General features: G+C 40.5%; 2 protein-coding genes across 2 annotated transcripts in view; one reads left to right on the top strand and one right to left on the bottom strand.

Moving 5' to 3' along the window:
• Positions 1-3,716, top strand: part of ST6GALNAC5 (ST6 N-acetylgalactosaminide alpha-2,6-sialyltransferase 5) — a 67,187-nt gene extending 63,471 nt beyond the window's left edge. Inside the window, exon 5 of the mRNA XM_059478073.1 lies at positions 1,185-3,716. Within this exon, the coding sequence (XP_059334056.1) occupies positions 1,185-1,416 (232 nt within the window). The 3' untranslated portion in view covers positions 1,417-3,716. The remainder of the gene's footprint in view (positions 1-1,184) is intronic.
• A 9,190-nt stretch (positions 3,717-12,906) lies between these two features.
• Positions 12,907-16,559, bottom strand: part of PIGK (phosphatidylinositol glycan anchor biosynthesis class K) — a 70,106-nt gene continuing 66,453 nt past the window's right edge. Inside the window, 1 exon segment of the mRNA XM_059477701.1 lies at positions 12,907-13,512. Coding sequence (XP_059333684.1) covers positions 13,396-13,512 — 117 coding nt within the window. The 3' untranslated portion in view covers positions 12,907-13,395.

Genomic DNA, 16,559 nt, shown 5'->3' with positions numbered 1-16,559 from the left:
CCAGCACAGACTACTGACAGATTGTGGATGCATTCAATTGAAAGTGACCTTAAATATTAGCTCTTCAAAATGAAAATAATCAACTGTATATTAGAGCTGACAGCCCTGAGCCTGTATCAGATTTCTTGCTCTGTGCTGGGGTCCTGTTCAGCTCAGGCTGTAACACAGCACAGCTCCAAGGTTTCACTAAATGCTGATATTGGAAAATTTTCTGCTACAGCAAAATAGCTGGTAGCAATCAGGGAGAGAGGGATACAACTGGGTAATTCCGTCTGGGACAGCTTGCTCTCTTAGTATTTATGACACAGAGAGAGTGTGAGTTCCTGTCAGCCCAAAACGCCCGTGCCCAAAGTAATAAACCATCATGGGTACAGGTAGAGATGAAAATAAAAGAAGAATGAATTGCTCTGGCTTATTATAATACAGATGTGCCATTTACAGAATGTTACATGGAAACACTGAGGTCAGAACTGCTAAAATGAACTTTATCCTAAGTATCTAATTGGTGTTTGGCATATCCAGTGTGTCAGCACGAGTCACTCATCTCCCGCTGGGAAATGTGAACGGGTTCACAAGGTCAGATGGATACTATGGGTGAACTGGTTTAATTTTTAGCTTAGATACATGAGAACTACTGTTGTAAAATAATTTGTGCATGAGATGTTTGATTAAAATGCCAGCACCATCAGCCTGTAGCACTGACCTGGCGAGCAGACTCTCACTGAAGCTGTGCTCTCGGAACCTCGCGCAGCACGCTGGGAACGCTCAGCTGAGCTGACGTGACACAGATCACCACCTCCCTTTGTCATCTTCTCTTTCTTCCCCAGTTCAGGAAATACCTCTGCAGGACCTTTAACAAATTACAATCCTGATTTAAATCTCTTTTAAGCAGTTTACTTCAAATTTCATAGTAGTAACACAGCTCTGCAGCACTCTCCCTTGTTTCTGAGCTACTGCTGTCCTTCATTTAGCTGGGAGGAAGAGGATTAAAGGAGAGCAAAAGAAAAAGCAAAGAAAACACCTTTGCCCCATTCTGATGTATTAGATATGCAAGAAAAAAACCAGCTACATGGTTTAACTGGGAGGAAAAGTGGATTTGAGCCCATCAGTTCATTAAAGATAACATCTTTTCAATCAACAAGAAAGAACATCTTGGGCTTCCATCTATTTTCTTTTTTCCACAGGGATCCTAATCATCTTTCAGTACCTTATCACTACTACGAGCCTCTGGGGCCAGACGAGTGCACAATGTACATTTCCCACGAGCGGGGCCGCAAGGGCAGCCACCACCGCTTCCTCACGGAGAAGCGCGTCTTCGAGAACTGGGCTCGGACATTCGACATCCGCTTCTTCCAGCCCGACTGGGAGCCACAGCCGCTGCCTGGAGCCCAGCCCGAGGCCAGCCCGCTGGCCTGAGCACGGACACACGGACACATGGACACAGACCCAGCCCGCTGGCCTGAGCATGGACACAGACCCAGCCTGCTGGCCTGAGCATGGACACACGGACACAGACCCAGCCCGCTGGCCTGAGCACGGACACATGGACACATGGACACACAGACTCAGCCCGCTGGCCTGAGGCACGGACACAGACCCAGCCCGCTGGCCTGAGCATGGACACATGGACACAGACCCAGCCATGGCACCTCCCACAGGAGCCTCTGGGCTGTGGGCCAGCACGGCAGCCTGGAGGAGAAGGGTCCCAGGGTGTGCAGCTGGCACGGGCAGGAGCAGCAGGCAGGAATGGCATGGAGGAGCAGCACACACCCCCAGTACTTGCTGTTGAACTGTATGAACCCAGTCTGTCACCTTTTGGGGCCATCTGACGTCCTGTGTGTGTTTGTGATTCATGAAACACAATCTGAGTGTCATTAAGGCACCTTTAACTCATTATGGCTTTTTAAAGTACGATGCCACTGAATTTTCATAGTGAAAACTTTCCGTATTTATTTAATGGATGTTTTTATGGAACCTAGGCCAGTATTTTTCTAATTCACAGTTATGTGGTTATCTTTCATAATCTTTTAAATCCAAAATTAATATTGCTGATGGTTTGAAAGGCCTAGCTTTTTATTTATAAAACTTGTTTGAAATATATAATTCGATATGGCATGTAATTAATATTTGATCAAGAAATGTTGGATTTCTTCTAAGAATTTTGAGCTCCATTCCAGCCTAAAGCCTTTAACAGCAAGAGTGGTCCCATGCGCAGATCCAGCTCACTTTACATTCTAACATCTTATGTTAATAGGAAAATTATAGTGAAAATTCTGTTTGATATTAATGTGCATTTGCTGCTGTGCTGTCGAGCTGCTGTTTTTTTAAATAGGGGTGGGAGGAAGGAGGGCAAACAAAATTTATCCACAAAAAGCCAAACCCCCCCACTGGCCATGGCAGCAGCTTCTCAGTGAAGACAAGCTAAGGCTGGAGGAGTTGTGTTCTGTTTTGCCTCTTGTACTCCTGCAAGAGGCTGCCAGCAACCCCCCTGAGGCAACTGACTACGAACCAGGCCACAGCTGCTCAGCACAATGTCATCAAATTTCTGGAATGAAGAAGGTAAACTACCAGTACTACAATACCAGTCATGGTAGCCAGAGAGATCACAGCGCTGCACCTGCAAAAATCTCTGCTTTCCACTGTCCCAAGATCATCACTGATCTCGGAGATTCTGGATCACACTAAAGCTGGGATGTGAAAAGTGTTCCATGAGTACAAAATTGTCCTCCTGAGAGGAGCAAAGTTAAACTCTGCTTTTTTTTTCCATAAAGTCCCTGTATGTGGTGAGTCCCTGCAAGACAAAGGGGAAGGACAATGCTCATGCTGTGTATGGAACCTCACAGGGGGAATTACTGGGTTACATGTGGCTTGTGAATAAAGAAGATTTCAGTTACAGTATTACTTTTCCTTTTGCTTCACAAATATCAAATCTCAAATTTTTTTAAAGTAATCAGTAACTATTGCATGAAACATATCTCAGGTGATGAAAAGTGTCTCTCATTAGACAAGTGCAAAAGCTAGAACAAAGATACTACCTTTAAACACCTAAATCCAAGAAGCTGAACCTCAGAGGTGAGACACAGAACTGGACCAAACACTCATTTAAACCCCCTTATAACCCATGGTCTTCCTCTTTCCAAAACTGGATAGCAATAGCTGCAGCTGCCCCACAGATACAGCTGTCTGAGGATAAAGTGAACTGTCCTGGCAGGGGTCAACTGGTGTCACCTCTGTAACACTGCCTGAACCTGAAGTGCAAGTCTCCAAGAGCCACTGTCCTGCTGCAGCCCTGCCCACTATCAAAAAGTAAGAATCTATATTGTATTTTGCCTTAAAAGCTTTATTTTGGTGTTCTTCGTGGTACACACCACTCAGCTTACAAACTGAATGCCAAGTGCATGTTACCTTTCTCTTGACAGCTGGTGTTTACCTCTCCTTCTTTCACTGATGGTGTTTTATTTCTTCCACTTGATTTCACTGCATTCTATAAAAAACAGAATGGGTTTTGAACTAATGGCAGTTTGAACATTCCTTTCAACATGTGTACTGGGTGTGTATGCAGCATATATTGCCCCAATTGATGAAACCTGTCAAACTAATTTACAGATCGTTTCTAATGTGACTGCAAGACATGGTACAGATCACAGTAGGTCCTCTGATGCTTCTGTCCCTGTTTTATTACTGATACAATAATAAAAAGATCTTTTCATTTTAAACTAGAGCTCTTAGTTTTTCCACCACTCAAGGGCTGCAAGATGTGTATGCTATATGTTCAGCTATGTTACTGTTAAAATCCGATCATTTAAAGATAGAGTACACTGGTCTACTTCCAGTATTCTGTAGAAACAGAGACTTGCCAGACCCCAGTGTTCCACAGGCTTGTTCCCTGTCTGCAAGACTGCTCAGTGTCAAGTATATATGGGGAAGCACTAAGAATATGAAGAAACATGGAATGAAATGTAAGGGCACTAAATCTCCTAAGACAGCCAAGCTAAGCATTGTAACTCATTCCTTGTTCAGTTTCTGTTAATAGCTCTGCGTTCTTGCTACCCTCCTACACATATTTTAAACAAAACAAGCCCAAACTCACTTTAGTCTCATCAGCCTCCTGTGAAGTTTCAGCAAGGTCCCCCATCTAATTACAAAAATTATGAAGGAGTATTTTCTAAGTCACACCTGTATATATAAAAAGGAATTTGATGAAGCAAGGAGACAGCAAGTTTTAAATAGATCACACAGATTTACATGGAACATAAATTGAGTCCAAAAAGCACAAGTTATGAGTACAGATGAAATGTAAATAACTGTTAAAGCACTGCAATTTTAATTAACAAATCACTGATGTATTTCTCTACAAATGCACAATTTTTGAACTACAGAATCCTGCTGCATTTCAGCCTGATGTAAGGTTTTATGGCCTAGTTATAAACCAAACAGATTTATGACAGAAAATGCTGTCAGCCTAGGGATAAGTAGTACAAACTAGGCATTGCTGCCATTCTCTGCTTTATGCTGTCATCTCACACTCTTCACTATAATTTGATTGATTCATGATCTGCAGAGCATCATTTCACATATTAAAAGCTGTTGCAAAACAGTGTTTACAGATATCAGCAATTCCAAGATCTATGTTAGTTTAGTTCTGAACTCCTTACATACCTTCAGGCTTTTACACTTGCCTTTGTCAGGAGATATTTTTCATCTTGAAGAACTGTAGCTCTTACACCATGATATGTGCAACTGGAATTGAGAATGATAAAGAAAACATCTCTGCAACTAAGAACAAAAATTACCACAGCTGCTTTGTGTTCTGTTGGCTCAATGCTGACAGCACCATGGTACAAAGCAAAACCATGATGCACATGGAGAAACCTTCCACCCAAAGTGCTACAGACCTCACAAAGTTAACACTTTATTCTTCATAAGGAAACTAAGGAAAGGAGAGGTTAAAAAATTAAGACCAAGTTACAGCCTTGGAACAAGATTTGGGAGAAACTGGGGGCTGCTGATTGGCAGTCCTAGCTCCATCCAGCAGAACACACTTGGTACTGCCATCTCCATTCACACAGGCAGGAAACTGATAAAATCCTTCTGGAGCTGCTTCCCTGGGACTTCCTGCTTCCCTGCTGCATTTTCCAGGCAGATTTCAAAGGAAACTTAAGTAATTTTTACCCAAAATACCTCTAAGGTTGCAAGGAAACAGTAAGATAAAAATAGCTGGAAAAGCATTGGGGAACGGGGTGAGAGGAATCTAAACAGTAAGGAGTGAAATGTGCCTTGTGCCATCTAGCTTTAGATCAAACTCAGGCTGGAGCTGACAGAGGAATGTCCTGGCTCAATAGCAATGGCTGTCATGCACAGATTTCTTTGCAGTATTCTGTAAGCTGAATGTAAGTGCCACAAAAACTATTCCAAAAATGCTGGTAATAATTTCTATAATGAAAGTTAATTATTTAATCTGATGCAAGGAGACACAATTTCTAATTCAAATTAAAACATAGCTTAGGGGTTAAAAAAAATAAGCATTTGAACAAAGAGTACTTGTAAGGCAGCAAAAGGTACAGCAAAACAAAAGGAAGTACAGAAACCTTACAGGTACCAATACCTCTGTCTTCCCTGGACTGCTAGTTCATACTGATCACTTTGAACTTCCAGCTGCCTGCTGCAAAGACACACCTTGCATACAACAAACACAGAATTTTGTAAGAAGAAAAAAAATTAGGGACAGTCTTGTTTAATAAAAAACTAGGAAATAGTCTTTTAAAAAACTCTAGGAAATAGCAAAGGGCAAATGTCTAAGGTGGTGTGAAATTTCTCTGTGCTGAAGCAGAACAATATACAATTCAAAGACTCTTTTCTAAAATGAGTGTCAAATGGCACTGCTTATGCTAAATATCCTTAAAACCACTAGACTGTTAAATGTTTTTCGCACTGAAAATTACACCAAAACATGAAATGTCAAATGATGCCCTTTGACCAGCATGTGGGTGGAGATTCAGCATCACAGCAGAAGCAAAGCTGGAGATTTCACCTGGGCCATCTGTGGGACAAACTCCAAGGTGAAGGCAGAATGGAACCAGGCCCTGAACCAGCAGCCCCTGGGAGATGAGCCCCTTCCAGGGGCCAGTGGAGAGCACAGGGCTGCACTGCACTGCAGGGAGGAGGGGACACTCCCTTGTCCTGCCTGGCTCTGAAGGCCAGGCCACACCAGAGAAGCTGCACAGAGATCACCAACACAGTGTCCCTGTCTGCTGTGAGTGCTTTCACCAGGAGTTGTCAGGAAAATGCAACAGACAGGAAAACTACAGACAAGCCCAGCAATCCAGAAAAACAGATGGCAACCTGTGAGAACAAAATCAGGAGTCATAAAGAAGACAGATTGGCTAAGATGTAATGCAGCTTTTGTAAGCAAACCTCTGCCTTGCAAATCTGTTCAGTGTTCTTCAAGGTTCTCTGAAGCAAGGGGACAAAGAGATCCAAGTGATGGATCTGCTTGGAATTCCACATCTAGGTTTGCAAAAGACTTCCGAAGAAGTTACAGTTAACACAGAAAAAAAAAAAAAAAACGAGATCCTCACTCTATGGAACCTTTCTGAACATAGGAAAATAAGGCTAAGAGGATGCAGCATCATCTTAAGGGTACAAGCAGAATTCCACAGGAAAAATGTCACAATATATTTTCCTCTATTTTTCTATGCTGTTCCCTTGGTAGCTACCATAGGCCATTTCTAGATGCAGGACACAGGAGCTAGACTGCATTTAAATAAATAGATAGATGAAAAGTATGCAAAAATGTATCCAGTGATCATCACCTTGTACACTAAAGCCCAGTTCCAGCCTTGCCATACTCTCCATGGGAGATCTAACACAGGAACTGCATTCTCATTTTACTGACAGCAATGCCAAAGCATCCAGCACATATGGAGAACAAGACTGCACCCTTTTTAGCAGACACAGAAAGTCATTTTAGTAATTTCATTTCTGAGAACAGCTTTGTCTTCTTTAAGACATCTCTAGTGCTATTTAAATCTGCCAGTTTCTTTACACAGCCCAGACAGGTGTTAAGATAACATGAGTAACTTTTAGGACACTAGCTGCTTCCTGAAGTACAGGGAAGATAAATGGAGTAATTCATATGTGGCAAGGTATAAAGTTTTAGGACTTTGCTGAGTTAACTTTGGCTGTCAGGTCAGTTGGAGCCTATTATGATCCAAACATAGAGCATGGTGAGAGTCTGTCAATAACAAAACAAAGGAATTTCTGAAGGGAACCATTTGGTGTGGCTTCATTTAAGGCAAGATCTTAGGTTAGGTCTATGTTTTAACACAAAGGCAAAAGCAGTGAACAGATTTATAGCCTAAGAGGATATGCTTCCCCATTGCATCCTGGCTGCACACAAGGCCAAAACTGAAAGTGGTTACTGATACTGAGTGAGACTGTCCATTTGTGTTGGAGAAAATTGGAACATCCTGACAACACCATCATTATTTTTTAACTGGCTGTACATGTGTAGATGTGCATTACATGAAACACTGAAAAGCTTTTCCTCATCCCTCCACTGCAAATGATGCTGCAGAGAAGGAGCAGATTAAAGAAACCAGCAACAACAAGTGCAGAAAGCCTTATATATATATATATGTAAAAAAATATAAATACAGGGACCACTCCAGAGAAGGGCATGTAAAAGAACTGCAAAAAATACAAATATACATTTGTATAAAATGTAATACAATATACAATGCAAAAAATACAATATACAAATATACTGATGACCCCAGAGATCCTATTTGCTATTCCATGTGCATTATAAATACCAACGGAGGTAAGGGGACCCTAAAATCATCACAATTTGAGCCACAATATTTTCAGCTACAAAGTTAACCTGAACAGGAAAATCAGTACAGAAAAAGTAACTTAAAGAAAATCAAACATAATCTAATATTTAGTGAGGCTCTTTGTTAGTAAATGTCAAAGCATTTGGCAAAGGAAATAAGTACCATTACATTGGAGCTGGATATCAAGGACAGAGCCTCAGTTTAAAATAGTCACTATATGCAGAGCCACTGGGCCTAAGTCAGATATTTAATATAAGAGCATTATTCCAGTAAGTCAGACCAAGAAAGGAAATCTATCTGCTATTCCAGATTAGTCAGTTTTGTCACAGAGACTGGTATGACACACCATGAATCTCCTGAATAAACCACAGCCTGGTAGCCTGGTCTCTGCTGAGCTGTCACCAAAGCCGTGTCAACAGCAGTGTGAAAAATGCTGTTGCACTGTCCAAACAGTTTGCTTCTTATGTGGCTTCTTTTGTTCAAGGGATTGTTGTAAACAACATCACCAAAATAATGTAGGCAAGTACAATTTGCATATCTATTAAGCCTGTTGGCCAAAGCAGCCAGACTGGCTCAGTACTGGCCAAGGCTTTGGTGTTATTCTCACACAGACCAGAAAAGAAAGAAAGGCAAAAAAGTTAAATCTATAATCTGCATGGGGAAGAAAATATGGCACAATCAAACATTAATAGATATACATCATTGAATGGAAACCTTAAATATTATCAATTTAATCACTAAATCAGGCAGAAATCCTCCTTAGGGGAGAAAAAGTAACTCAGTCTTAAAGAACTTGCAAGTGAAATGAGTTCTAAGAAATGCTGATTTCAGACTATGTTATGCAGCCTATGCAAGCTTTCGTTACAAAACACAGATACTTTCAAGATACGTTTCCTGAAAGCTTTTTATTTTTAAAAGTTCACAGAAAGAGGGAAAGCAGAAATAAATTAAAGTTATATAATCTTCTATGAGAAACTTTCACCAGTTTTTAAATTTGCTTTTCACCACTTAAGAAATGCAAAAAACTATTACACTCATGGTATAGAAGTGCTGAAGTGATGGTTAAAAAGAATTTTTGTGGCACCTGTGATTCATTTGTGGAATGCTGAACAGAAACTTCTGCAGGACAACTATGGGTACTGAGCCCCAACTTCCCTCTCTGTCAGCTGCAGCCTGAATTTGATCTTCACATGGTTGAGAAGACACTTTCATTATATACACTGCTTTTTTCTGCAGTTCATAACTTTATGGATAAATTAGTCTCTTGGGTGAAACATTTTATGCTTGTCTCAATCCAAAGGTTAATTAGTCTGGAAGCATGATAAAATTCTACCAGGTCACACAGAGCTCTGTAACAGACAGGGCTGAAGATCTGTACATGAGGACACTGATCTTTCTTGTCCCACACTGCACCATATACAAAGGTTGTCTTCTCTCCAGATACCACAGACTCTGAAATGCACCATTCTCACTTTGTGGATTGCCTTCCACTTCATCTGTTTTTATCAAGTCCAAATAATCCTGACCACATAAAAGCTTTTGACTTCACAATGCAAAGATGGATGAAATATTCACTATTTACCAGAAGCTAGCAGCATCTCACTTCCTCAGCTACACTGAAAGGATAATTAGGGAAGCTTTCAGATCTTTTTATTCCTTCCTTCTCAGAATCCATCAGAGAAGAGAAAGCAGGGGTCCTGTAACATGAAAAAAACCCTTGGTGACATGCTGACAGGATTGCCAGAGCTGCAGACTTCTGCCCTGCCTCAGCTGGTCCTTCCAGTCCCTCTCACAGGAGTACAGTGCAAGACCTCCCTGGCCTTATCACTGCACAAATCCTCTCCACCCAGGATAAATTCACAGCTGAACCTGGCCTTGGCCCCTCTGCAAATCACTGATTTAGTGCAACTCAGCATGCATTGATGCCCCTCTGAGAGCAGACTGGACCACAAATTCCATTTACTTCTGTGGATGTGGTAGCTGAGAATAAAAATCCCTGACTCTGAAACGAGACTGAAATGGGCTCAGTGTGCAGGCACTCAGCAAGAGAATTAGACCCAGACTGCATTTGCTTTTCTGTAATCAATAACAGATACCAGCTTTCAGGAGGAAAAACCAACTGAAAGAAAAAATCCCTGCACTCTCTAGAAGAGACACAGCATCACTAATGATGTTTGTAAGGATACCTGTGAACAGGCTCTGGTATTGGCTTATGCCAAGAGAACAGCATTTCATCAGAACGGTCATTAAACATGAAAATGCTCTGCTGGAATAGACCAAGAAACACTGATTGTGTTCCCCCCTGCCCAGGTTTCTTTCTCCATTCATTTTTTGTAGGAACCTCACTTTTCAGTCTGTAACAGAAGCACAGCTTGGTCACACATTGTGTCAGCCTTTGGGCCTGGTCACAGGCACTCCAGGGGACAGGAGAGCACCTGGCTGTGAGTACAACCGCACTGGGGAGATACCTTTTCTTCATTCAATAATAAAGATGCATTTTAAGATGTGATCCTGAAAGAGAGCTGAAAAACTGAAATGACCAACATCTATTTTTATCATCCATGAGTGTTCTAAACAATATCTTAAAATCCCATTGCAGGACCTGCCAGTGCAGTTCCACAGCACAGGGTGCAGACATGAATACACTGAGTTTTGCAGGCATGGGCACGCTTAGTTCACAGACCTATCCATGCAGAGTCACACAATGCTGAAATTCAACTCTGCTCAAAAGGTTCCCATGCAAAGAAGCATCAGGAAGCTGGCACCTGGCTTGTCTCCTGGATTCCATCAGAAAGATCATCTGTGCACCTTGGAGGAAGCATCCATACTGCAAAGCACACTTGGCCTGCACACAACAAATGGTTTGTGACTGAGGGTGCCATGGCTGACTCCCAGAGGCCATTCCAAACTGAGCTTGATGGCCTCCGGGGGAAAATGAAAAGGGTACTAACTTTAAATAAAAAAATAAATATACAACACACATCTACAGACAATTCTGTGTCATTCCTGTACTTGCTTTCAGATTGTAACTATTCAAGGAACAAAAGCTATCACAGCATAGAAAATCCTGTCTCATAGGTGTAGCGTAGGCAACTTGATGGTGTCTCAGAATGATCCATTTCAACTCCTCACTTCTGTGCATACAAAAATGTTAAAAATGCCTGAAGCAGAGTTTGCTGCACTCCAGTCAAACTGTTGTTCTCACTTCAATTTAATCACCTTCACATGCAGACTTACTGAGCGCCTCTATTCATAAATTGCATTTTAATAACCCACCTAATTGCCTCCTTTTCCCTAAGCAGATAAGCTTTTAAAAAAACCAGAATCTTTGGTATCTACTGCTACTGGCAAAATTCAGCTGAGTTCTGTAGATGTTTCTACCACTTCCTGCAAAAGGTGGCTGAAAGAGGGAAAGAGAAAAATTGAATAAGGCCTGAGGAGTCCAAATAAGTGTTACTGCAAATGAAGCAGGGCACAAAGCTCTATCAACTTGACTTTGTGTACTTTTTAAAGTGTAGCAAAACTTGCCTATAAAATAAATATTTGATTAAAATATTTACTACAATTGAAAAAGAGTTGGATTAGGAAAGGAAAGCTAAGCAAATCCTCTAAGGAATTCTGCAGGATTCATTTCTATACTTTTCTACATGGTCTGTGCACAGCAGATTTTACTTGATTGTTGTATTAGAAATTGCTCAGGGGAAAAAAACCAGCTTTTTGATTTTATGAAAAATCACCATTATATCAGATTTTGGATATGAAGTCATTGCTTTTGAAGGACATTATCCAAAAAAACAACCCCCAAACCCAACACACTGTGAATAGATTCAGACATCCAGCACCAGGAATGCTGCTCAGACCCATCCCACAGGGTGTTTCTCTTTCCCTTTAAGTGGCATTGTTTAGCAGGGAAGATCAGCAGTTACATAAAAGCTTCTGATCAGCACATTGAGAAGACAAGTCCAGTATTATCCACCCCACTTTAGGAATGCTTTAGGTCTAATCCCTACTCCTGGGCCATAAGCCCCTGCTACTGAAAACAATCCCAGGTCTTCACCAAGAAGTGCCAGGAAGAGGTGGAGTAGGCAAATGTTTACCTTCCCATTTTGGATCATTTTGTACCTTCAACATCTCCAAGCCTAGAAAATCATTGGAGATAAAAAAACAAGGCTTTAGTTCTTGAGCTGCACCAGACTGCTGTTTTCTCTGCTCTCTGCAAGCCTCAGTGGCTTCTCCACATCCTGCCAGGCTCACACAGTTCTGACAGTTCACCTCCTCTCACCTGAGGCTGGGATGCCACAATCAAGCTGGAAGAGAAAAAAAAAGGACAAAATGTTTATGCACTCAGATTTGTATGTGCTGTGCAATAGGAAATGCTCAGAACCATATTCTAAGAAAAATATACCAACTTTGACACTATGTGTGATTATAGATAATTCCTAATAACTTTTAGTGATATGTGTGTAGTGCTTACACCATGACTGTGTCAGGTAAGCTTTATTTTGGTTAAGGTAGAGAACAAGTTCCAAAAGCAGAGGGCAAAAGCTTCTCCTCACTGACTGATGTGTTTCTACACATGCACAGATTTGCTCTTCACAAATATCACTGTATTATACAGACAAAACCCCTCTAGCACACATTCATCAGTAAATGTCCAGGAAGAACACATCAATATGCCAAACCAGAATTTACAAAACACAGGCAACAAAGCACATCTTCTAGGGGCTCAGAAACTACAGAATACAATGGTACAATTTATAATGTTCTTCATCCTGATGCCAGAGCTGATTTTCTTTGGTGCAAAATCCAGTGCACTGAAAATTCTGAAAGCATCCAAGTCCATATTATATGCAGCGAAAATACAACATCTGTGAAGGGTTTCTAATGGACATGGTGAAGTCCTTTCACTTTTTTTGGCCTTCTTTTTAAGTAGATTCAGCAAAGTCATATAATTTTTGTTTTACTTTCACCAACTCATAGAATTCTAGACTCAGAACTATCTAAGGTGAAAGGACTGATCTAAGGGTTTTATTTAACAGGGAACAAAGAATAATAATAAAAAAGAAATCAATATATTCCAGAGTATTTTTATTTTTGTGAAGAAAGCTTTCAATATGCCATGCTAAAGTTTTTATTGACAGATTGACATCTTAAATAACATTCTCCACCATGTCCACTTCTTTAGTAAGAGGTGACTTCTTCTAAGATTTACTTCAAAGTATGGTGGAAAGAATTTGCCCATTTACAATCCAGAAGCAACCACAGAAATCCTGTAACTGGGTTTAGTTCCTGCCCTTTTTTAAGTTTAACCAAAAAGAAAAAATGCTCAGAAAAGCATTAAAATATGTTTAAATCAAGACAAAGTGAAATAACAGTAACATTAAAACCACTTTTTAGAATCTTTCCAGAAAAAGGGGCAGAAGAGATGGCTTCAAAAGAACCTTTAGAAGCGAGATGTCAACACAGTATTTCAACACAACCATAATCCCCATGAAGGGAACACAGGAGATACCCAGGAACCCAAAGTAGCAGCCAGTGCAAGTATCTTTTTTGCTCCAGTTCAGAAGACATGTTTCATGTGCTTGATTCCATATGTTTTGAAGAAAACCATGATGATCAATGCCCAGAGTCCTAAAATAAATCCTCCAGGTGGATGCCAGTCCTTTTGTTTTGGTTTCTGGAAAAAAAAAGAGAAAACAAAAAGAAGAACAAAATTTGTAATTAGCTCTCACAATAAGAAGTGCACTGTGTTTATCAACTGCAAAAATATAATCCTTGCAGTAGAACAATACCAATAAGCTGTATTTCTTCCTGAAGTAGAAGCATCTTTGTGATGGATGGGGAGGCTAATGGGAGGCAAGCTGCCACTCAAGCAGGGAGGGTAAGTACCACAAAAAGGCCACTGGAACTGTGCCTGAGACACCACTTTGCCTGCGTGTATTGGTATCGTGGGACGTGTTCCAACTCATTTGTTTTGACAGATTTTCTTGTATTTGGTCTCAGGTTAATACAAGAGAAGAATTCTTTAAGTATGAAAAACAGTTCCTACAAGTGAAAATGTGAAAGAGAAAAGAGAGTGTTGTTTTTCCACTACCTGTTTTCTACAGCTGCTTTTGTACTCAGAATTATGTGAATAAACAGGTATCTGACCACATAACAAGTGAAGGCTCATCATTTCAGCAATATCATAAAACAAAATAGGATTGTTTTCAAAGTCAATCACATTTCCCAGGGGCCTCATTGAGTCTAACTGCCTTTCCCTAATGTAGAAATATATTCTACAATTAAAACTTTTGTCCCCCTTCAACAAATTTTTCATCTTCAGTAAAAAGCCATACACTGCAATTGAAGGCCTTTTCTCTCTTACATGTAGCAGCTAGACAAGGTAAAACTTGCCTGTCTTCTTCCTTCCCTTACTAAACCAAAATTCAGATACTCACAGTCAGAGAATAGAGAAATGGATTGTAGAAAGTAAGTGCTGCCATGTACCCCAAGATCTGTCTCTGGGGCTAAAAATAAGGTGACTATATGAATGCAAAATTTTAGTTAAGACTATTGTGACAAAAATACCAGAATTATAGTATTTAGAAGTGTAACAGTCCCTCGGGTCTGTGCCTGCTCTTGCCCTCAGCAGGTATGTTTTACAGGTCTCCCAGGCAGACAGGGATGATTTACTATTACGATAATAAATACTGAAGCGCTTGCTGAGATTTTTATTCCTGCCTTGCTGAAAGATTTGCACCATTTTGTCCTTGTGCAGAATGGGACACAAGGGGCACAGACCATTTTGGGTTTGTTGCATTTAAGTCAAATTTAAAATTCTCTTTCTGCCAAGTGAATAACTGTTACAAAAGATTTTGCTGTTTTAATTTCAGCATCAATACACACAGAGAAGCTTGCTGTTCTCTGCTAAATGTACCAGGGAGGCTGGTGAACTTTAATGAAAGAAGGAACAGTTTGCAGTGTCTGTTCTTTCAAAACAGCTTTCCTATCAACACAAAAACAATGTTTGTTGACTGCTCAGCTTCCCTTTATAAACCACACATTCTTAGCTTTAGGATTTTTCTGTAAGTGCTGCAATTTCTGCTGTGCCTGCAATTAAAAAGTAGAACAAATAGTCACATCACCTGAGACACCCACAGAACTTGGCAGTCTGAAATATTAATGATTTTACTCTGATACAGGAATCACAAAACCAGCATTATAATTTACATCAACCACACAAAGCCAAAGATGTGAGCAGAGCAGGTGTCTCTGTATGCAAAGCACTGAGCTCCCTGAGCAGCTGCAGCGTGTGCTGTTGGTGATCTGCCACCTCGCTGACATTCACAACTGCACATCTCCACACAAACATCTCTGAAAATCAGCTCTGCCTGCTCAAAAGGCTGCCAGCACACCTCGCTTCTGAGAGTAACAACACATGACACTTCTCCACACAAAGGGACTTTCTTGTTTAAATCTTCCTAATTAACCTGTAACTTCATATGCATATTGCAGTGCCTGTTCCATCAATCTCTTTGTACTATCAATCTTTCCCTTCTTGGATCTCAGACAAGTATCTTACCACAAAGTGGCACCTGACCCTTCAAGACAAATGACTTCAATTTGCAGCCAGTGACACTAAAAGCCTCTCTTTCCTATTTTGTATAGAACACGTAATTTAATTTCTTTAAAGAATTTATATGAATAAATATTTATAAGGTGATCTATGAGTATGGTTTTACATTTTGTCATGGCTTGTACTGAAGTCTCCATGGAATTGTGCAAGGGAAGAGAGGCCAGTGCAGCAGTGGCTCTGCACTGGGAAATCAAGGACATATATATAGTCACTTTAAAGTCAGGGGATGCAATGTTAAAATGTAAAGGATTAAAACCATGAAGGCATGACGAAAATTATATGAGGCTGTACAAGAGCTACATACTCAGTAATCTTAAAAATAAATTATCCTAATAAGAAAGATTTACAGACCCAGAAACTGAAATACACACGTAAATATTATACCACAATAAAAGGGCAAAAATATTCAACTGTGTTGAATATCTGTAAGTCAATATCTCTAAATGGTTAATTGAGCACAAAATCATACTGAAATAGGCCAGTATTCTCCATGAGGACATCAAAACCTTATGAATATCTAAAATTGGATTACACAGATTCACATTTAAATCCACAAAGTATACCTGCAAGAGCTGAAATACCTAATTTTGTTTAAATTAACTTGCTCATAGATTCCCAAGAGAGTTCACCACTAAATTAAAATATAATTAGTTGTCAAACTAACAAGTTCATCTTTCTAAAATCCTAACAAATACAACACAGAAAGCATCAATAACAAAACTCTGGCTAGGTGGGCACGTCAGCTCAGCAGCAAGGAGTGCTGGAGTTCCTTTACAGAAAGCTGCTCTTGGCACCTCTGTATGGGACATCTGCAAGGGACATGGAGCCACTGCTCCCATGCCCTGTGCCAGCCAGCTGTGCTCGTCACATGGGGTATGGGGTATGGGGTATGGGGTGGGATGAATGCCCTCCCAGAAACACACGAGTGCCTCACCCATACTGCTGCAGAAGCTGCTGTGGCTGTTGTGTGTAGGCAAAAGGGGAAGAGTCACAGAGATTTCTCCTAATGGAAAAGACTATTATAGTTAGAAAGAGTTCATTTTACAGCAAATGAAAATCCTTTTCAGATCCACATGCTGGAAAAAGGTTTAGAAAAGCCAGAATTT

This window comes from Ammospiza nelsoni, chromosome 9 (assembly GCF_027579445.1).
Source record: "Ammospiza nelsoni isolate bAmmNel1 chromosome 9, bAmmNel1.pri, whole genome shotgun sequence".
In the NCBI taxonomy this organism is placed as follows: Eukaryota; Metazoa; Chordata; class Aves; order Passeriformes; family Passerellidae; genus Ammospiza; species Ammospiza nelsoni.
Note: the sequence above shows the minus strand (reverse complement) of the source record. Positions and strands in the feature narration are given on the sequence as shown.